The sequence below is a fragment of the Tinamus guttatus genome, unplaced genomic scaffold (genome assembly GCF_059628265.1).
Source record: "Tinamus guttatus ecotype Peru unplaced genomic scaffold, ASM5962826v1 Tinamus_guttatus_pri_ptg000213l, whole genome shotgun sequence".
NCBI lineage: Eukaryota > Metazoa > Chordata > Aves > Tinamiformes > Tinamidae > Tinamus > Tinamus guttatus.
The window spans coordinates 12710675-12732658 of NW_028288747.1; the positions used below are offsets into that span (position 1 = coordinate 12710675).

Sequence of the window (21984 nt, forward strand, 5' to 3'; positions counted from 1 at the left end):
ATAACACAATGGCAACACTACTTTGCATTTAGGAAAGGCATCATTTTGTACATTAAAAATAAGTGTGTTAAAGAGTACCCTCGCAGAAGCAGCAGTCACGCAGATTTACAGCCAAACACACACAAAAAGAGAATTTAAATAAGCCTGAAACAAGATAATGGTATGTGCAGTATGAGAGCGCACCTGCTATCGCTATGAGAAGGCATTACCTTATTGTCCCCAGTGATTCCCTTCTCATAATGTGCAAGAGCGTTCACATAATCACCTCTAAAAGAAAATCACAGATAACAGGAGAAAATATTTTAAAAAAGAAGAGATGGTTACTGTAACACTCTTTGAGACAGATTTCCTATCTTTGAGACAGATTATACATATATCTGTCTTGCTTTAGACATAAACACTCCCATCCAGGATCAGAGGCATAAATAAATGTAGCTGCATTAGGGCATTCCCCATGCACTTTATCAAGCTATTAGTCAAAGGGACAGTCCATCTCTCTTCAGTTCCTTTATACTGACACCAAAAAACCCCTGAAATACAGGCAAAGAGTCTGTCTATGGGCATAATATCTATGTGCACAAGCCTATGTGCTCAATACTCTTCACATCATTTGCTGGAAAATAAACTGAATTTCTAATGCTATTTATGTCTTTTGCAATAGAAAAATAAGGTTTTCTTTATTTTTCTTAAATAAATTCAGAACTCAAGTCACAGACGGTCACATCAAGCCAACTGGCTCAGTTCCCTCCTCCCTCTTTTCTGTGATCAACAACCATCTTCCCTGAGATCACAGAATCACAGAATGGTTGAGGTTGGAACACACCTCCAGAGATTATCCAGTCCAACCCCCTTGCTCAAGCAGGGGATACTGAGAGAACTTTTCCTTTCCAAAGGACATTACACCAAACCTTCAGTCTCAAAACCCTCATATTTCTGTAGCCTGATAGTATTCATACAAAGCTGGTCTTTCTGGTACTACAACTGCAAAACCTCCCAGAACTCATTCTCAGCAATGCAACTGGATAAAGTATCTCAATTCCATGATTCTTAGTTTGCCATTCCTGCACTGCAACCTTACAGAAGAACTCACGTGAATTCAAGCTGCGCTGCGTATTCCTTCGATATGAATGGGATTTGCTCTGGGGCCAAACGCTTAGCCAGCTGAAGTGCACTATCCCAGTGCTGCAAGTCTCTTCGCATCTATTGCAAAGAACAGTAACAAACAGCAATTTGATATTATTCTGAATATAATTATAGATCTAGCATTCTAGGAGGATTCAGCCAATTTGAGAGATACATTCATCTGAAAAGAAAGGTTCTCATTCACAGAATGGCAAGAAGAAAGCCAAAAAAAAAGAGCAGAACTACCAGAAGGCAATTGATAATTCAGCACTGAGGTACAGAAAAAGAACAGCAGAAAAAATGTTAAGAAATCTTGAATGAATACCTCAAGTGCTGCAACAGGACAAGTGGATGCCAGATATAAATCCTGAGCCAGATTGAAATCACTAGTAAACATGGCAAGATGTCCTGCTAAAAGGTTGTGATCTTCTATTCCCTGAAAAAGACATCAGAGGTGCTAAAGTAGTTCAAACAAACAAACAAACAAAATTGCCAGTAATGTAGTCTGGCATGCACAGCAAAACAAAGTAACCCTATGGTGCATTCTCAAAAGCATGCATATTATATTCTACAAATCATAAAATAAACTCATTTTTTTTTAATTCAAAACTTTTAGCATCACATCTGCCTAAACTCTAAGTAATTTGCACAGACATATCTTAAACTAGTATTTCATATACCTTTTTGAATGTATTATTACTTCTATTAAAAAAGAATAATGTTAAACTTTTAGCCTTAAAGATTTTCTCAAAAGTTACAAAAGAAAAAAGAGGCTCCAAATGCCTGAGACATGAAAATAGTCTGCTGCTCTCAAGCAGTTATGGAAGGAAATGTTGGCCACTCTCTAACACAGATGAACACTGTGGTATCGTAGGACTGTTCACCAAGGGCTGATCTGTCAGGAGGTGACTTATTGGAGTGGGGGAAACCTCTCCTCAGAAAGCTCATAAGGATTCATCTGCTTCCTGCAACAATGCTGCCGTTCATGGGCAGTAGGACAACACAACATGGACACAAACCCAACAAGGCCACAGTCATGAAAAATGTGAGAATTTAATCAGGGCTCCAATACAATGACTTTACGAGACAGAACGAGAGAATGACGACAATACGAGACAGAACACTCTCTGAGGCCATAGAGATACATAGACTGCAAAAGCAGTTACACAAAGAGTAAAATAATCTTCAGTCATCAAGCAGCTACATTAACTCATCCTGAATGATGAATGAACAAGTCAAAATTTGCCACATACTGGAAAGAAGCTGCAGCAGCTGCCTAGAGAGCAGTCCTGAAAGGAACTATAATAGTGAACCTCATGCCTATATACTGCTTGCTGAAGTGGACAGTAGCTTCTATGGATATCACAGGACACCAGAATAGCTCCAGTTGGAAGGAGTCTGTAGACATCATCTAGTCCAGTCCCTCTCTGCTCAAAACAGAGTCAACTGGAGTAGGCTATTCTAGCTGGTCTAAACACTACCTGTATTTTATCTAAACTCAAGCCTGAGCATCTAAATTCAAATAGCAATTATCTTCCTTTTACTACCTAACTGTGGAAGTATCTAAAGCTTGTCAAGAAATTTTCTAATTGGTGTGAAAATTCTCTAGCACTGTGCATTCTCAAAAGCACCTCAATTTGAGCATTCACCAAATGCACTTCACAAACACTGGCTAGCAATTGATAATCATTATCAAGGAAGCAGAAAAAAAATGGGTCTAAAGTCAGTTCCCACACTCCAGGAGAGTACTGAGACTAGCATGAGAGAAAACCAAGAGTTGTGCGGTTTGGAAACCTTTCTCCTCTATAATTATTAACTTATTGGAAAATAACATACCTTCTATTTAAAAACAAACAAATTAAGCCCCTACAAAAATAAGAATTCTGCAATTCTTCAAGAAGAATTAAATCACAGTATTTCTTATTTAGAAGAGACTTCATTACTTTTACATTTTACCTTTATTTGCTCTAGTGACATCACCATCCCAGCATTACCAGACGTTCTATAAACACGTATTGCAAAATCCACCTCCATGTGATGTAAGCAAGCTCTGGCCAACTCATTCCAGGCAGACTGGTCATTCAGAAGTTTGCACACTTCCCAGGCCTCAGAAAATCTGTGCAGAATAAAAACAAAAAACAAAAACATTAACGTCTTGATCTATTTTCCTCCTATTCCTAGGATAGGGAAAACTTAAAAATAATCTCCTTCTACACCATGGAGAGAAATCACATCAGAAAAAAAAAAAACAGAAAAAAATGCGTAACAAAGTCTGGTTGGAGGCCTGTGGCCAGTGGTGTCCCACAGGGGTCTGTACTGGGCCCAGTGCTCTCAATTTGTTCGTCAATGACTTGGATGTGGACAGAGTGCACCCTCAGCAAGTCTGCAGATGATACCAAACTGGGAGGAGTGGCTGACACTCCTGAAGGCTGTGCTGCCATTTAGAGAGACCTGGACAGGATGGAGAGTTGGGCAGAGAGGAACTTATGAGGTTCAACAAGAACAAGTGCAGGGTCCTGCACCTGGGGAGGAATAACCCCAAACCCCAGTACAGATTAGGGGTTGACCTGCTGGAAAGCAGGTCTGCAGAGAGCGATTTGGGAGTCCTGGTTGACAACTGGTTAATCATGAGTCAGCGATGTGCCCTCCTGGCCAAGAAGGCCAATGGGATCCTGGCCTGCATCAGGAGGAGCATTGCCAGCAGGTCGAGGGAGGGCATCCTTCCCCTCTGCTCAGCTCTGGTGAGGCTGCACCTAGAGTACTGGGCACAGTTCTGGGCTCCCCAGTGCAAGAGGGACATGGAGCTTCTATAGAGGGTCCAGCGTAGAGCCACAAAGATGATTAAGGGCCTGAAGCATCTATTGTATGAGGAAAGACTCTGAGAGCTGGTCCTGTTTAGTCTGGAGAAAAGAAGGCTGAGAGATTTGATCAATGTGTTCAAGTACTTGAGGGGTAACTGTAGGGAGGATAGGGCCAAGCTCTTCTCTGTGGTGGCTGGTGACAGGACGAGGGATAATGGGTGTAAGTTGAAACACAGAAAGTTCCACCTCCATAAGAGGAAGAACTTTACTGTGAGGGTGACAGAGCCCTGGAACAGGCTGCCCAGAGAGGCTGTGGAGTCTCCTTCTCTGGAGATCTTCAAAACCCGCCTGGATGCCACCCTGTGCCACATGCTCTAGGTGTCCCTACTGGAGCAGGGGGGTTGGACTAGATGATCTCTAGAGGTCCCTTTCAACCTTAAGCATTCTGTGATTCTGGGATTTTTTATCGCCTGCTTCTACCACTCTTATTCAGGAAACCATCTGTTTTCCCTACTCTAGGTCTATGTACATTTTACTTATTTTGCTTTGCTTCATTGCATTGGAAGAGCAGTGGGCAGTCAGTTTTGCAGAAGACACTGTCATAAAACCTAGAGTCATTCTTTAAAAAAAAAATAGGTTTTACTTGACAGTGGAAAAACAAATGAACCAGCACTGGGTCACCTTCTTTGTCTGAAAGCTACAGGGACTGATGGATCAATCTAATTTATCACTATTCAGCATGACATTTTTACATCACTGGGATTATGCTGTATCACACAAAAGAAAACAATTTATACAATATAATTAAAAAGAAGACGTACCTTTTCAACATTAAAGTCTGAGTGAGCATTTGTGTCAGCTCATTAGGTCCGAAGTCTTTCAGATTGCCAAGGAAACTGTGGGTACTGAGATAGATATTGTTTGTTTTCCCACTTTGAGTCTGACACGTTAATTCTCCATTATACAAGAGCAAAGGTTTATGGGAAAATGGGACTTCTGTGCCGCCTGCCAAAATAACCCTGGATCCTAGATTCAAAGATCAGGACAAAAAGGAGACATTATTGAAACAAAATAACAAAAAGAAAAAAAAAAACTTGATTAAATATTTAATAAAAAGTCACAACTGTAATGGTGCAGTTGCTGAGCATTGATTTAAGCTCTCAAATTTTAACAGTCACCACCTAGTGTTATGTGTATATATTTTTAAAGATGTAAAAAAGAAAACCATAACAAAATCCAAATTACAAGGATCATTTTCTGAAGGTTTGTAGATTAACTTGTTAATGTTTTTCTGTCACAAACATGGAAATTACTGTGATTAAATTTTTGGATAACAGTATGAGTAAGATTTGTCATCTTGATTCTAATATTTCTTTAGGAACACTTCAAAATACAATTAAAATACAATCTGTAGCTTTCAGATCTAATACTGTAAGAGCAACAAGCTTGTGGAGCTAAGGCTGAAATGCCTTGCAGGAGTTTTACAGAGATACCTAGAGAGCAACTATTTCTCTATTAATCAACTGATTAACCAGTACTTCAGAGCTTTAGTAACACTACTTATTTTCATAGGGAGTCATGAAAATTTTTATAAACAAATGCCAAAACAGAACGTGCTTTGCTTTATTAACTAAATAGTAAATACTTTCAAGTATTTATGGTACCTTGAATGGCATCCTTATGAAAGACGTAAGTGTACACTTTGTCATCATCATATGCAGCAAAAACACCCTTATCCATTGGCCAGTTTTCCCATAGGATTCCTTTAATAGTTGGTGAGAAATTCGGTATTTCATATAATCTATCATTAACCTACAAGTAACGCAGAAGTAAAATTACTAGGAAATAAAAGACCAATGAGATGAACTAAATATTAATTCAGGTTATCCATTAAAATAAAATAAAACAAGGAAGATAATTAGTCCAGAAATATACAAACTGCATTATGAAAAAGTTTTCTTGTTCGTGGTGACTTTGAATTACTACCTTTGTAAGTTAATGAAGAAAATACAAATGTTTTATGACTGATATAAAAAAGATATAGGGACAAGCTGTGCAAGCTAACATACCAGTATTTGAACATACAAGCAGATTCATCTCTGAAAATTACTGCTCAGAAATTTAATATTACGAAACTACTCTGATCTGATGTCACTTTTATTTCCTTACGTTATCATTAGGTTCTTAGCAGCTTTCTCTAGCAACTTATTCTTTCCCTGTACACGTTTGAGTGACAATTTTTTTTCACTCTCTATTAAAAGCATTATATAGTTAAAAGTACTGCTTGTAACAGTATGGATATTCCAAACCAGCTTACTGGACAGTAGACGAAGCCATCACTTTTGTCATCTATGAAAACCAATTTGGTTCCATTAGGATCTGGAAAAATTTTTCTCACGCTGACAGAATGCCGATACTCATTCACGTACTGCCAGTCTTCAATGTAGAAATAATGAATAACTCCAGTCTAACAAGAAATAACAGAAAAGTTATAACAGAAATAACCTTAACGAGCATCAAGTAGATAATTAATTTACTTGTAGCCCTCACAACTCTCATCTTTGTTGTGTGTACTGAAAGCCTGATGATACAGGCTTCAATAAGTTAAGATTCCCATTTAACCTCTAACCTCCTCATCACCTTTTGTGTCCCCAAATCTGATTCCTAAGCCTTTCACTAATGCAATATAATTACTTTCTGTTACTAAGATCTGTGTTTTCCAACAAGCATTAGTAATACCTTCTTGCTAATGCATCCCATACAAATACAATAGTCAAAGAAGCTGGATGCAATTTTGACTCTGTCTGCAGGAAGAATCACAAATTTTATCATAGAATCATAGAATGCTTAAGGTTGGAAGGGGGTCATCTAGTCCAACCCCTCTGCACACACAGGGTCACCTAGAGCATGTGGCACAAGACTGTGTCCAAGCGGGTTTTGAAGATCTCCAGAGAAGGAGACTCCACAACCTCTCTGGGCAACCTGTTGCAGTGCTCTGTAACCCTCACTGTCAGGAAATTTTTCCTTAAGTTCCTGTGGAACTTTTGATGCTTCAGTTTCCAGCCATTACCTCTAGTTCTGTCGGTGGCCGCCAGGGAAAAGAGGCCAGCACTATCCTCCTCACTGCCTCCCTTGAGGTACTTATAGACACTGATCAGATCCCCTCTCAGCCTTCTCTTCTCCAGGCTGAACAGGCCCAGCTCCCTCAGCCTCTCCTCATAGGGCAGATGTTCCAGGCCCCTGATCATCCTTGTAGCCCTGCACTGGACTCTCTCAAGCAGCTCCACATCCCCCTTGTACTGTGGAGCCCAGAACTGGACACAATACTCCAGATGCGGCCTCACCAGGGCTGAGTAGAGGGGCAGGATCACCTCCCTCGACCTGCTGGAGACGCTCTTCTGAATGCACCCCAGGATCCCATTGGCCTTCTTAGCCACAAGGGCACACTGCTGCCTCATGGTCAACTTGTCGTCCACTATGGCATCCAGGTCCCTCTCTGCAGAGCTGCTCTCCAGAAGGTCAGTCCCCAGCCTGTATTGGTGGCTGGGGTTATTCCTCCCCAGGTGCAGAACCTTGCACTTGTCTTGTTGAATTTCATAAGATTTCTCACTGCCCAGTTATCCAGTCTGTCCAGATCCCTTTGGATGGCACCACAGTCCTCTGAGCTATTGGATACTCCTCCCAGTTTGGCATCACCAGCAAATTTGCTGAGGGAGCACTCTGTTCCTTCATCCAGGTCATTGATGAATAAATTGAACAGGACTGGACCAAGGACTGACTCCTGGGGGACACTGCCAGCTACAGGCCTCCAACTAGACTCTGCGCCACTGATCATCACTCCCTGAGCTCTGCCATCCAGCCAGTTCCTAGTCCACCTCACTGTCCACTCATCTATCCCACACTTCCGGAGCTTGCCCAGGAGGATGTTGTGAGGGACGGTGTCAAAAGCCTCGGTGAAGTCGAGATAGACGACATCCACCACCCTCCCCTCATCTATCCAGCTGGTCATTCCATCATAGAAAGGTATCAGGTTAGTCAAGCAAGACTTCCCCTTGGTGAATTCATGCTGACTACTCTTGAGCACCTTCTTGTCCTCCATGTGGCTGGAGACAATGGCCAGTATGAGCCGTTCCATCACTTTTCCAGGGGCGGAGGTGAGGCTCGCTGGCCTGTAGTTGCCTGGGTCCTCCTTCTTGCCTCTTTTGAAGACAGGCGTGACATTGGCCTTCTTCCAGTCCTCTGGCACCTCCTCCGTTCTCCAGAATCTTTCAAAGATGATGGAGAGCGGCTTAGCTATGACCTCTGCCAGCTCCCGTAGCACTCTGGGGTGCATCCCATCAGGGCCCATGGATTTGTGGGTATTGAGTTTCCTTAGGTGCTCTCTGACCCAATCTTCCTTTATCTAGAGCAAATGTTCCTCTCTCCAGGCTTCTTCTCTTGTCCCTAGGGCCTGGGACTCTAAGGGGCTGCCCTTGGTAAACACCAAAGCAAAGAAGGCATTCAGCAGCTCTGCTTTTTCTGTGTTATTCGTAACCATCCTGTTCACCAGTGGACCGACATTTTCCCTGATCTTCCTTTTGCTGTTAATATATTTGAAGAAGTTTTTCTTGTTATTTTTAACATCCCTTGCCAGATTGCATTCCAAATGTGCCTTTGTTTTCCTTGTCGCATCTCTGCATTCCCTGACTACGTTCCTGTATTTCTCCCAGGGGGTCTGTCCTTTTTTCCACATTCTGCATACTGCCTTCTTCTGCTTGAGCACTGCCACAAGCTCCCTGCTCATCCATGCAGGTCTCCTGCCCCCTCTGCCTGACTTCTTACACACAGGGATGCACTGGTGCTGGGCATGGAGGAAGTGCTGCTTGAACACCAACCAGTTCTCTTGGGGCCCCCTTCCTTCTAGAGCTCTAGCCCATGGGATTCTTCCGAGGAGGTCTCTGAAGAGGCTAAAGTTGGCCCTCCTGATGTCCATGTTTGCAAGGCTACTTACAGCCCTGCCTCCTCCTTATTGGATCCTGAACTCCACCAACTCACGGTCACTGCAGCCGAGGCTACTCCCCACCTTCACATCTCCAGCAAGTCCCTCTCTATTTGTTAGTACATGTTAGTGTTTATGCTAATAATATAAGAAATAACAGTCCAAGTAATGCAGATAAGAACATATTACACCTAAAAAGATCATTAAAAATAAAAATAATACTCACATCTGTACCATATATTAGGAAATCACCAGTTAAAGCATGGCACAAAATTCGACATTTATCATCATCTGCTGGGAAAAGACGAGTCTCTCTTTCCTCCTGAGCATCCAAACTTGCTATTTCTATCTGAATATAAAGATAAAAACGAACAGGAAAACGCCATTATTAAAATGAGATACCAGAAGTTTGACCGTATCAAACTGTAAGGAAATGAAAAGAGAACCACCTTTAACGTGTATCATCTGAAAACCTACTAACAGCTTCTGCCCACTCCCCACAAAAACTTCTAAAATAAAACTTGAATCTCATTATGTAGCAAAACACGTTTAAAGACTTTTTAAATTTTCAGTGTACTTGATTAATTCAGTGCTCGAAGTTAAGTGTCCTTACCATATGCAACTGGACTTTACCCTCAAAGAGAGCAGCAGCATAATCAGAATTAAGATGCATACTTGCTACTGTCCCCAGGTACTCCACATCTTTGAGCTTTTTTACATCTACAGAATTCAAAGAGAAAATAAAAGTTATTAATATGTTGTATAGATCTTCACTTTTCATAATCTGAATTTGCAGCTGAGTAACTAGGTGTGAAGAACTCTCAACTGCACAGAGAAAGGACAAGCCGCATGTAAAGAGGCTTTCTTGATAGCAAGCATAAAACCAGTTAGAAAGTACAAGAAACTCTCTTCCTATGTAGTTGTGACTAATGTTCTTAAATTTTTGTTAATCTATTTTGTTAAAAGGTGCTGTTTGGAAAGGTATGAAAGCTTTAAATCCACTGTCTAATATCTGAATACAACATAAGTAATTTTACCGTACTCTCTGCAAACTACATGGATATCTACAGAACCGAGAATTTAATCTTGGTGGTGGTGTAGTCCCTAGCTACTATGCCACAGAAAGTGTCTAAAGACATGGTCAAATAATTTCTCACAAGCCAAGAAGTCCTTCATTGGTCAACAACATGATTCCTTAAAAACCTCAAGAAGGAAATTTCTACACTTCATAACTATTATCTTGAAGTTCTGTTTAAATTATTTACAAGGTCTTTTCATAATTGCTTCAGCCTGTGAAAATCACCACCTAGTCCTAGCAGACAATATGGTGATTCAAGATTTCTTTGTACAACATAAAATGTTCAAAGCTGCTAAACACTGGTATCATAAAACAAACAAAAAAAATGACATAACAGTTTAAAATAACAGAATTAAAATTATGCTTACTATTCTCTCCAAGTGCATAAAACCAAGCACGATTGTTCATTCCTACCGCCAAATGATAAACACCAATAGCAACAAAACTGGGCTCTACTTCAACAGACACAGTGAGTGGTAGCTCCTGAAAGTAAAAAAACATACCAATTTCAATGCACTACTATTGTTTGTTTTACTTATATCTTCATTAGCTTTAAAAGCAACAGATTATCATACTCTTTCCACATGATTAGCGACAGTAACTTCAAGGAGAGAAGTGAGGTACGCAATCCGAGTACCGCAAGCATCGCCGAGGACTGGAAGCTTTGTCAGGAAAACGTGGAGAGATCCTTTTCGTGTAGATACTGCCAACAACTGCCCGTCGTCCGTCCAAGCCATCTGATCTACACCTAAAACATATACAAGTTGTTGCATAAAAATCTTCTTCCTTTGATTACTGAAACCAAGAAGCAATTGCTTTGCTTTAAAATACCACAGCAGGATTCACAAGCAGGAATACACGTAGTAAGGTATTCACACCTAACGAGTTATTCATCATTTTGACATTAACTGTTATCACTCAAACCAAAACCATAACTTACTAATTTAGCAGTTGTCTAAGAGTGAAGACTTGAAACTAACTGAAATTATTACAGACACCACAACAGGAGATAACAACAATGGTAACTCATTACCCTAAAACGGTCTCACAAGAATGTTCTGCAAGCCACAGGTACGAACTCCACATATCAGGATATGAACAGATTAAGTATTATTAATATTATTACAATAGATAAAAAAGTGAAAAAAAGGAAAAAAAGATATTTTTAAATATATTATTTAACTATTATCTAACCAGTACATATCTAATAAAATATTCTGAGTGACGTACTTCTTCACACTTCGTATAGATAAAAAAAAAATTGTTAAAAGTAATTATGCCCTCCGACCTGGATGCGGGTCACCTCCTAATGCCTCCAGGGAAGAAGGAATTTATAATTCATTCTATATTTACCGTTTTCAACAAGGTGATTTTCAAGCATGAGTACCTCATATAAGCCAAGTGACACAAAATTCTCTTTTCCCTAATGTGCAAAAATCTGTATTCTTATGGAGATTATTAGCATACCTTTATTTTCATCATCCAAGTTTATTATAGCATACATTTCTCTCAGGTCTGACAGATCGTGGATTTTAATGCTAAAACAAAAATAAACAGTCATTCTCAATAAAATAAATCTCAGGCATCACAAGCTGGAAAAGAAACAACCCAAACCAATCAAGACTAATAAAGGAACGCAAAATGGTTCCTGTTTCCTGAACAGTAACATACACACACGCTCATTGTTATCCATCACTCTAAACACATTATCACTATAAAGGTTATAATATATAACACTATAGCATGTTTTCAAAGAAATCCAATCCCTGTAACTATTTCTTCCTTAATGACTCACCCATTTATAATTTTCACTAGATCACAGGTAAGACAAGAGGTCAGGAAGGAGGATATTAGCATTTTTAGCATACTCAGCACACCTTTAAACAAATAGTTGTCTTACTGCTAAAAGGATGTTTATGTCCAGTACACAGATCATACTAAACAGAGTCTGACATTTCTGCAGCCAAGTAACATACTAAAATGTCTATAAATATTACAGTTTCATTTTAAGGGCATTACAATTCAGTTATCTGGGGCAAGATTAGCCTCCCCTAAATTTAGGTAGAGAGGGATTTCCAGGAAGCAATTCGTCTCACCCCCTTCTCTTCACAGACTTCTTAGGAAGCCTTGAAAACTAATTTTAATGCTGAGCAGCTGAAGCTTTATCAGATGAAACCCATTTTTTATTTATAAAACTGTAACTCACCAATTATCTCCACACGATGCAGCTTTGTTCAGTGACTGTGATATAGCAATGCAGCTTAGATTATCCTTGTGATTGTGAGCTTGAAAGATTTCTTGACCTATTTCACGAATATGCGTAGAAATAACCACAAAACACCCTCGTGAGAAGCCAATCATAATGTAGCCATCGCCATACCTGTTGCGACAACAACACCAAAAAGCAATTTAGAAAAAAAGATCTATGTAAAATGGTTTTTTTTTCCCCTCTCAGACTATTGGGGTAACTGTCAAGTTACAGGAAGTCTTCCTTGTTGATCTCTAGATTCTGTAATGCCACTCTGCTTTCAGCAAGGAACATACATGGTAGCAGTGGTAGGATTTCTGTTATCTCTGGAATTAGCTCATCAAAAATGTAAACTTCCATTTCAAGGTTTAAGGCTGATTTGGTCTCAAAGCTATGTGGAAAAATAATGCAGACATCCTGCCCTTAAGGCATTTCTGTGTAAAGACAGTAGAATTAACATATTTGCAATTATATTTGTGATTAGATAGTTTGTTTACTTTTCAGAGTGTCACGTACAAATAAAGAGGTAAAAGAATTAGTTGCATGTAGTATGAATTCACAACAAATATCTCTTCTGCATTAAATAAAAAAAAAATATTTCAAGGGAAACAGTCCAGGCAGTGCTAGCCACATGGCCATAAGTTAAGAAACAAATAGCTATGAGATTTCTTACAGAGTTTCAGTGTCATTGATGCTGAATGTCAACTTCCCATTGACAGAACAGGCTAAACAAACTTTGCACAACTTTGTAAACTAATGAACTAACCAAGAAAATCTACTTCACTCTTTCAGTTAGTTAGTTCTTTCATCAATTTCTAATATATAAAAAAACAACCCTCCCCCCAAAATACACACGCTATAAAACCTTCAATTTTAGTTACTCCCAGGATAAAAACAATATTACAGTTATAAGCCTGAATGCACCAACACCAATTACTTTTTGACAGCACTGTTTTTATAGCCATGGTATTGTTAAGTAAAGCAACTACAAAATGTAGACTCCTTTGTGGTTGGAAAATAAAATATTTAAAAGGCTACAGTATACCCAAGAAAATCCCAGTGTGAGCAAGGGATGCTTTCATTTCTAGCATTTATCAGAACTACAGAAAAATCTTGAGCATGCTAACATTAGAAAGTGGCATTAAGGAAGTTCTGCTCACCATCTGTATGTTACAATATTGCCATATGGCTGCTGAAATTTCAGATCAATTGGGTTATCAGGATCATTCAAATTAAAAAGAAAGAGAGTCTTCTTGCCGACCACAACACTTACCTGCCAATGAATGAAAAGGAAAAATAAATTCAGTAAGAAGAGTATCACTTTAAAATAAGTCCCTGCATTATCACTAAGAGATGAGATTTAGCATCTGCAGTAATATTTAAAACCCCATGGATCTGAATTCTGGAACGGGGGAGGAGAGTTTCAGGATACCCTCCTCGTAAGCCAGCAGTTGACAGGTCTAAGCACAAGCCCAGCAGAATTCAACATTTCCCACATGGAAGCATCAAGTCTGGCACCTTTCCTCCAAGGAAGAGACAACAGACCACACAGATTTACCTGGTAGGCTATAAACTGTACTACTCTCCCTAGAACTATGATGCCTGTAAGATGGAAAGGAACACTGTCACAACATTGATACCTCAAGTAACTTGGTGCCACTACAAAGACATAAAGACAATTCCTAGGAAACTGCCATTTCAGTGTGTTCAATATGCACTAAATATACAATATTTATGACTTAAAATCAACCTAAGTGACTCTTGTTTGAAGAAATCGATACAGAAGCTGGACTTCAGAGTGGAACAAAGCTTTGACTTTATATTCTTTCTGACAACAAAATATGTGTTATTATAAGGCAAAATTTAAATTCTTTTAGAGCAAGCACTCAAAAGGAAATTTTTTCGTCTTTGACAAAAATATTTGAAGGGTTTTATATTTCCTTCTCTTCCCACTCTCAGTCCCTGCTTTCCAAAATTTCTGTTAACTAAAACTTCCCTGGAACGTAGAAAACATTTCACTTTATACAGATAGGCAAAACCCAGGCCTTTGTCAATATGACACGGGGAAAACTCCTTTATGACCCCTATACTGTAATGATCTAACCATGAGTATATGAGAATTAAATTATGTTGCCTGTACTTTAGTATATAGATATGGCCAAATCCTAATACAGTAACTCTCTGCTATCCATAGCTTTTCCAGCTGTTGGTGTTCCTTAGCTGATCTTTTAATAATGTGCTCTCCTAACTGTTGCCATTACCTCATTTTTCTGAGCTTCACCGCTCACTGATCTGATAGATTGTTCTCTTGGGAAGAATGACTGAAGACACTGAAAATGTAGCCATTTAGAAAGATGTAGAACGCTCAGACCTTTTTCATCAGACATTTAGTCTTGCAGGTGCTGAGGTCTGCACAAGCTGAAATCTTTCAAATTGGTGATCTGTTCTAAAAACTGACTGCTGAAAAACAGCCTCTGAAAGCTACCATCTTTGTTATTTTGATGATCCTGCTCCTTCCTTTCCAATTGTCACATATATTTATGCTGTGTGCATTTGTTTAAGTTCCTGCACACATCTCCATCTATTACACCAACTACTATAGCAAAGCTGTGCAATTATCTGTCATATTGGTAGCTGTTGCACTTTTCATGAACACATCCTCACTGAATAAAGGGTATGGCTTTATCTCAAAAAAAAGTTTTGGAAAATCTTCAACCAAATATTAAGTCAGGGAGGAAAAAATATACTTCCCAGCCCACAAAGATGGCCAGCAGAAACCCTGAAACACAGAATCAACACACGTTGCAGTATTCTGTATCAAATTCTTACTGTGCTTTCCCTGGTTGAAATTCTTTCATCAGTCTTCATAACAGAGAACTGCATATCACTGGGATCTGAGCTCACTGAGGTCTGAAAGAGAACGTAGATTAGGAAGTCAATATTTAGTGTAGCAAATGCTGATGCTAAACAATTGTATTACTGCTGCCCTGGACATTTTAGTGTTAGGATGGATGGAAACATGACCTTAGTTTGGATCATAATGACATGTTGTATGGGAATACACTTGAAGAAATACCTAGGAAATAGTTAGAAATACAAGTCCAAATAGAAAAGGAGGCATCAAAATGAGGAGAAAATCTTCCAGGATATTATCCACATAGTATTAACTAAAGCAATAAAAAGAAATGAGAAAAGGAAAAAGCAAATCAAACAGAGAGGACTGAGAATGAGGCGAACAGCTTAAATATTTCCAACGCAGTTGAATATGGATGCAGCTTATATGGGTAGTAATAGAAATCTAGCTGGAGGAGAGCACAGGTTATTGCTTTTGTAGTCAGTATGAGATGACAAAACCTTGTAAACTAGCCTTGTTGAGGTGTCTGCTGCTGTGGCAGATTTCGTTGTCTAAGCCACCTACTTTAAAGCACAGACATATCCTATATTTTTTTTTCCTCTACATAAAAGTGGAAGCTTATGAAAGATTGCAGATCTTTCATCTATTGCCCTTCAAAAACCTTGAGCGAACCACTGTTCATTAAAGTTCAAGAAGTCAAATACACTCACTGTTCCATTATACCACAACTATCTTTGCTTGGTGATATATGTAAGAAAACAACACGTTAAATTAGAGGATTTGAATGTACTTGGAGGAAGCAATGGAATTGACCTCTCAGTAAGGCAATGGAGATTCCATCTAAGAGAAATTACTGAACATGAGAAGCAAGACTCGTTTAACTAATGTAAAGCAACAATGACACTATAACTACTGCCTAAAGAACTTATGAACAGTTATGGGAGAGCTGTCCTGTGCTGGACCTGTGAAAGTCACCATATGACTCCATTCCTAAGACCCTGTTGCAATGGATACAGACCAGGACCAAGGTTGAGAGACGTACGTTTAGCCAGAGCAGAATTGCAGAGGTTCTATTCTCAATCAGTGCCTAATGCAGTCTAAGATATCAGATACGTCCATGTCTTGTGCGACTTTTCCCAAGGCTTCTTTGTTCTTGAAATTGTTGGAACTTAAAAGGCACAAGCTATCATAAGTCCCAGACTGCAACTCTTTCAGGGACTGGGGGTATTACTGTATGGCTTGCAATCAAATGAAGCTTATAAATACTACCTGTCTTATAGTATCCCCTTCCTGATTGCTTATAGTAATGATTTTGTCTTCACCTCCTAGAGCCAAAAGGTTCTCAGTACTCCAGCAACCGCAAGTAATCCGCTTACTGTGCTTACCTGAAAAAGAAACAAACCTATAGGACATAAATGAACACAAAAGCAAAAAATACAGGATAGAGATAAAGTTTGTTTCGTCACTCAAACACAGACTGTCATGAAATGAAACAACCTAACAGAGCAATCAAACTCAATTCAGTTGTCAAATTTTTGTTTTGAAGTCTTTAGCCCTCTACTCTCAGATGAAAGTCTTTTCACCTTATAAGAACCTGTACAGCCAACCAGCTTCCCTTTCGTTGCATCAGATTTCTGGAGACTATGCTACAGCCTTCATTTTTCCACCCAGACCTAATATAAGCCATAAAAAAAAAAAACTTAGTAACAATCACCACACACACACACGCACGCGCACCCTTTGCAAACTCTAAAGCAAGAAAGGTAACAAGTTTCTTATGAGGCAACACCAGGTACATACCATCTTTTTTAACAAAATAGACTATAAAAATATCATAACAAGGACAAGACAGAAGCAGCAAGTTGAACATAAGCACATTTTGAGTTGCATATTCACACACAAAACAAAAAGATGTCTAAGTGTATTAGCAAAATTCTACTTTCCTACAAATGTGAAAGCTTAATTTCAATGAAGTACGTACCAAGAACAGGAATCTTGCGGGAAGTTTGGCGGTTATATATAAGCAAGTTTCCCTTAGTCGTTCCAACAGCAAGCAAAGTTCCAACTCGAGACCATAATAAGACAGACATTGTATCCCTAAAATACAGAAAATTCTTACTTTGCACAGCAGAGATTCCATTCATGAGCTTGCACACAAAATATTCTGCATATTTGTTCTAAAGTTTTATGACACCATACATTAAGCAGAACTTTAAAACTAAATTGTCTCTGCAACAAGTAGCAGATTTATTTAAGTTTGCATGTAACAGTGAAAGCAATAAACAGGTGTATGAGTTAATGTAATAAGACTTATACAAATGAAAATGTATCCATAAGAGTCAACATATAATCATGGGTAATTTGGCTGATAACAATAGTTCTTAAAAAAACACTGATAAGGTAGATAAGTGATAAGTTTCAGTTGCTTTTTTGAATTCTTCTTTGTACTTAAATAATTCTACGAATTCAACCAATTTCAAGTTAATTGATCTTCTAATTCCTTGACAAATTAGCCAATGTAGTAGGGAAACTTAGAAAGAACAATTTGAGGGTACACTGAATAACACAACACTACAGATTACATTTTAAAAAGCCTCCTAAGGCTTCTTCTATGCATACTTATTTCCATCAACATATCTCATATCTTTTTAATCCTCTTTGTACGCATACAATAACAATCCAAACCAAATTTGGGGCATTAATTAACATATGAAATGACTTCCAATAATTGTTTTGCATGCTGGGGATTTTGTTTGTGCTTTTTTTTTGACAGGAATTTGGACTTTTTCCACAAAAATACTTGTTTGTATTAAAGTTGTTTTAAAAGATAGCATCCAGAATGACAGGTCATAATGGTCTAACTCTTCAAGCACATACTTTTAAAAACACTTTCTCACCTCATGCCACTGTCTAGCTGGCTTGTTTTATTTGTGTTGGCATCCCACAGATAAATGGTACTAGATTTGTCTGTGATTATTGCTAAAGTATCTCCATCCTTATCCCAGTCCATTGCAACACAGTTACTGAAAGAAAAAAAAAAGCAGCTTCACTAACAATGTTAAAATGTTTAGAAGTATACAACAACAACAACCAGAACTATACACATTTGAAGTCCTTCTTTCTCTCTCCCACAAAAACGCATAACAGACTGTAGATTTATATGGAAAACATATTTTACACCACATTACAACCCCATTCTTACGTAAATCTCATCTAAACAGTAGAAGCCGAAAAGAAGGCCATAAACAGAGGATTGCTATCTAGGTTCTAGAATTTGAAACACACAAAAAGCCCTGTAAGGCTCTATTTTGTCAGAGGCTGCTCTGTATTGGAAATATTGCTCTGCTAGCTCCAAAAGCTAATGAACATGGATAAGAAACCTGTGCAGAAGCAAAAAAAAAAAAAAAAAAAAAAAAAAACTGTTCACAAATATTTCCCAGAATTAACACAAGAGCAAACAGATGCATGAATGCCCAACATGCTCTACAAAATATTTTGGGGGCAGTATATGCTGCAAAATAAAGTCTATAACATATTCTTTTCTTCCTAGATAAATAAATCCATATTTTCAGATCAAAAAGCACAGACATCTGAAGGAAAGAATCACATTTGTATTGGGTAACGACAGCTGTATCACAGGTAGAAGGCTCAGGTTAGAGCGGGAGAACTGTGAAATTCCCATTGAAAAGTGCTAATGGCACAAGGCCTAAAACACAACTGATTTATGTAAAAGCAAGAGAAGAGAGAAATGCAACAGGTTTATAGCTACAGTGACTTTTACCTAAATTGAGGGTCATGGGAGGGTTTGAAGACAATAGAGAAAACAAAGGTTTTCTGGTAATCATTTCCTGCTGCAGAACTCTGTGTGCTTAAGTATTATCTGATTAATAGCACAAATTGAGCGAGTTTAATAGTGAAGGACCTTAGAATTGTTGGGTAGGCTTTCAGAAATACCAAGCATCAGTAATCTGGAAGGCTGCAGGAGCCAGACCCTTCAAGCCTTGTTCAGGCTGCTCAGCACACAGAGCTGGAAACCAAGCACACAAGGGGAAGCCCAAGTCACTTCTTAAATGAACAGGGCTTCCCTCCACCTGCACCAATCCCTGTAACGATGGAGGACCCCCAAGCTCAAGGTCTTCACATGACTCACCCCTGACACCACCTGCCTGACAGCCTTATTCCCCTAGGGCATTTTGGTGGGCAGAGCCAACATATGGAACATGCTCCTTATTATGGCCAATACGCACAAAATGAGCTGGGCCATGGATAGCGCCAGTGGGTCAGCTACGTCAGAGGCAGCAAATGGAAGCACAGGGAGTATTTTTTCCCAATCTTTTTGCCAACGTTCCTGAGCATAGCAGGAGTTTGATACAGCCCTTTTCATGAGATGTTCCTTGGGAAAAGGCAGCAGACTGACACAGCCCACACATGAAAAAGCTCAATGAAACGCTACAGCAAAATGCAGAGATCAGTAGGACACAAGCACAGTTGGTAAAGACCAGAAGAATCAGGTCTGTTAGTCCAGTTTAAGGTGGCAAACACCATGATTCCCAAAATGGATTTCTACAAATGATTTTGGCTTAAAGCTAACAGTGATATAGGGACACCTAAATGAGACTCTGGAAATGAAAGTTGGACTTGAAAATAAAGGATTTAAAGCTTTAGTAGAAGTTTAGATTTAGCGTTTTTTCATTTTTTTTAATAAACACACAGAATTTAATGTTTCATTTCTTGCATACAAGGAGAAAACTGAATTTTCAAAACTTCCTTGATAGCTTCTATTCTTGATAGCTTATTATGAATTTGCCTTTTGTTTCAGGAACACATCTTGTCTCACATTCCACTCATGCTCATATGCTGGTCTTCTTTTCTAGTTGTATTAGTCAGAAGCAGTATCCCTTCCTATAAACCTCTCACATTGTATAGGCACTCCACAAGACAATAGCATTTTTAAAGTATACATTTCAAACCCATGTTAGTACCTACCCTGGTAAGTTAATTTCATTTCTCTTCTGAGCATGACGATCAAAAATTTTCACAGTGCGATCACCTCTAAAAAAGATTAGCATAAAGGATGATTCCTTCTGTTCATCTACAAATAATGGGTTAATAAACCTTTTAACCCACAATGAACTTTTATATTACAGTAAGGCAGCTCTAGAATTTAATATATTTACATTAATAGGGAATTGATAAATATTGTGCATTGTTCACATGTTTTCTCCCCGCTACTCTCAGTACTTTGTAGGGATATATATTTGTGATCTTACCCTGTTACAGCAAGGAAATTTCCCAAGGTTTTCTGCCAAGCAAACTGCACAGGGGAACCAGCCCAAGTTTTTTCTAATAGAGTGAATACTTGCTGGGGGACAAAAAGGAGGGAAATTATACATTTCAATATCATAAGCATATAACAATATTACATCTACTAACACATGTTAACAATTATCAGTTCTATGGGAAAAAAAATATCTGTGTTACAATAATGAACCAAAGTGCCAAAATTACACAGAAAGTTTTTTTGGTTTGTGGAGGAAAATTCTGATGTTTCCATTGCCGAGTGCTTGCACTGAGAACTACTGTGACAAGATTACATTTTTTCTCCCTATAGTCACATACACCAGAGCTGAGACATTGCAGGAGACTCTCCCCTTCATGTCCAATGACCACAACACAGATAGCACCAAGCAGTGACTCGGAACCCGTTTAATGAAACCCTTGTTAAGTGAACGCTGATTTGCCCGCAGGCGCCCCGGGAGCGCTGGCGAGCTCCGGCTCCCGGTGGTATCCGCACTAGGACCCAGCCCTGGTGGCCCCAGCGGGGCGGCCGCGGCCTCTGCAGGCACCTCAGGGCCTCGGGAAGCGCCGCGGGAAGGGGCGGCCCGGCGGGGCAGGTGGGAAGGCCAGGCCGCAGCGGCTCCTTTCCGGCCTCCCACCAGCAGGCGGGCCCAGGGCGGCGGAGTGCGCAGGCCGCGTTATTGCTGCCGCGCCGCCCTCCTTTGCTCGCCGCAGGCGGCAATGGCCGCCGCCAGGCCCCGCTCGACGCCGCGGCCCTCCCGCCCCGTCCCCGTCCGCTCACCTTCATCGCGCCCCCCGCTCGCAGGCAGCGCCGCGTGTGCGCATGCGCCCCGCCCACCGCCCCCCCGCGCCCGCGCGTGGCGTCGCGGTCACCTCGGAGACAGGGGCGGGGCGGTGGGAGCGCAGAGCCAACCGTAGCGACGGGGGCGGGGCCACGCTCGTGACGTCCCGCGGCGCAGGCGCGTGCTAGGGGCCGTTACCGTTCCGTTAGAACAGAACGGGCGGGGCGGGGCGCGCCCGAGGCAGCAGCGCTGGGAGCTGCCACCGCGTGTGCGAGACTGGAGAGAAAACACAGGAGCGAGGCCATCCAGCGCGTGTTTAACTGTATTTAGTTCCAAACAGTGCAGGTTTCATCACAAAGTTTTACTGCTCAGTAATTTCTTTTGAAACAATAAATAGTTCACCGAGAGCATTAACACACAAATTTAAAATTACAAGTGTACAAAGATTTTGGGCAGCACACGTTTTGGACGTACTCTTCAGAAACATTCAGTGAGCGCACATCTTCAAAGTCTCCATTACAAATAAATGTATTACCTCCTGTTTCAAAAGCATCAGAAACAAGGCACAGAAAAGCAAATACAAAAAGACTTTTGGAGAACATACGGAATGTTCAAGCAATTCTGTGTAACATAGCAGAGCAATCAAAAAAAGGCAAATTACAAAGTATCTGAAAAAAATTTAAATAACTGTTAAATAATGTAAATAATCTGTTTTAATCCTGTGAGGCACACTTGCTCTCCTGCAAGGTGCTGGGCTCCTTACACTATTAATTATTTCATCATATAAAATTATACTTTTAAAATTAGTGCAAAGCCTCATGTA

The 21984-nt window shown here is 39.8% G+C and overlaps 1 protein-coding gene across 2 annotated transcripts in view; it reads right to left on the bottom strand.

The window, feature by feature from the left end:
* WDR19 (WD repeat domain 19) overlaps positions 1-21186 on the bottom strand; it is a 37183-nt gene extending 15997 nt beyond the window's left edge. The window contains exons 1-21 of one of the 2 annotated variants that reach the window (XM_088524778.1): positions 21161-21186; positions 20352-20443; positions 20068-20133; positions 17979-18104; positions 17063-17178; positions 16351-16466; positions 15057-15137; positions 13388-13500; positions 12186-12359; positions 11447-11517; positions 10555-10727; positions 10348-10462; positions 9515-9621; positions 9128-9250; positions 6241-6390; positions 5588-5735; positions 4745-4949; positions 3079-3238; positions 1448-1558; positions 1091-1200; positions 210-267 (exon numbers count right to left, since the gene is read on the bottom strand). In XM_088524778.1, coding sequence (XP_088380904.1) covers positions 210-267; positions 1091-1200; positions 1448-1558; positions 3079-3238; positions 4745-4949; positions 5588-5735; positions 6241-6390; positions 9128-9250; positions 9515-9621; positions 10348-10462; positions 10555-10727; positions 11447-11517; positions 12186-12359; positions 13388-13500; positions 15057-15137; positions 16351-16466; positions 17063-17178; positions 17979-18104; positions 20068-20133; positions 20352-20443; positions 21161-21166 — 2421 coding nt within the window. In that variant the 5' untranslated portion in view covers positions 21167-21186. Of the gene's footprint in view, positions 1-209; positions 268-1090; positions 1201-1447; positions 1559-3078; positions 3239-4744; positions 4950-5587; positions 5736-6240; positions 6391-9127; positions 9251-9514; positions 9622-10347; positions 10463-10554; positions 10728-11446; positions 11518-12185; positions 12360-13387; positions 13501-15056; positions 15138-16350; positions 16467-17062; positions 17179-17978; positions 18105-20067; positions 20134-20351; positions 20444-21160 lie in introns of those variants that run through there. The other variant, XM_088524779.1, reaches the window with a different exon arrangement.
* Positions 21187-21984: the final 798 nt, after the last annotated feature.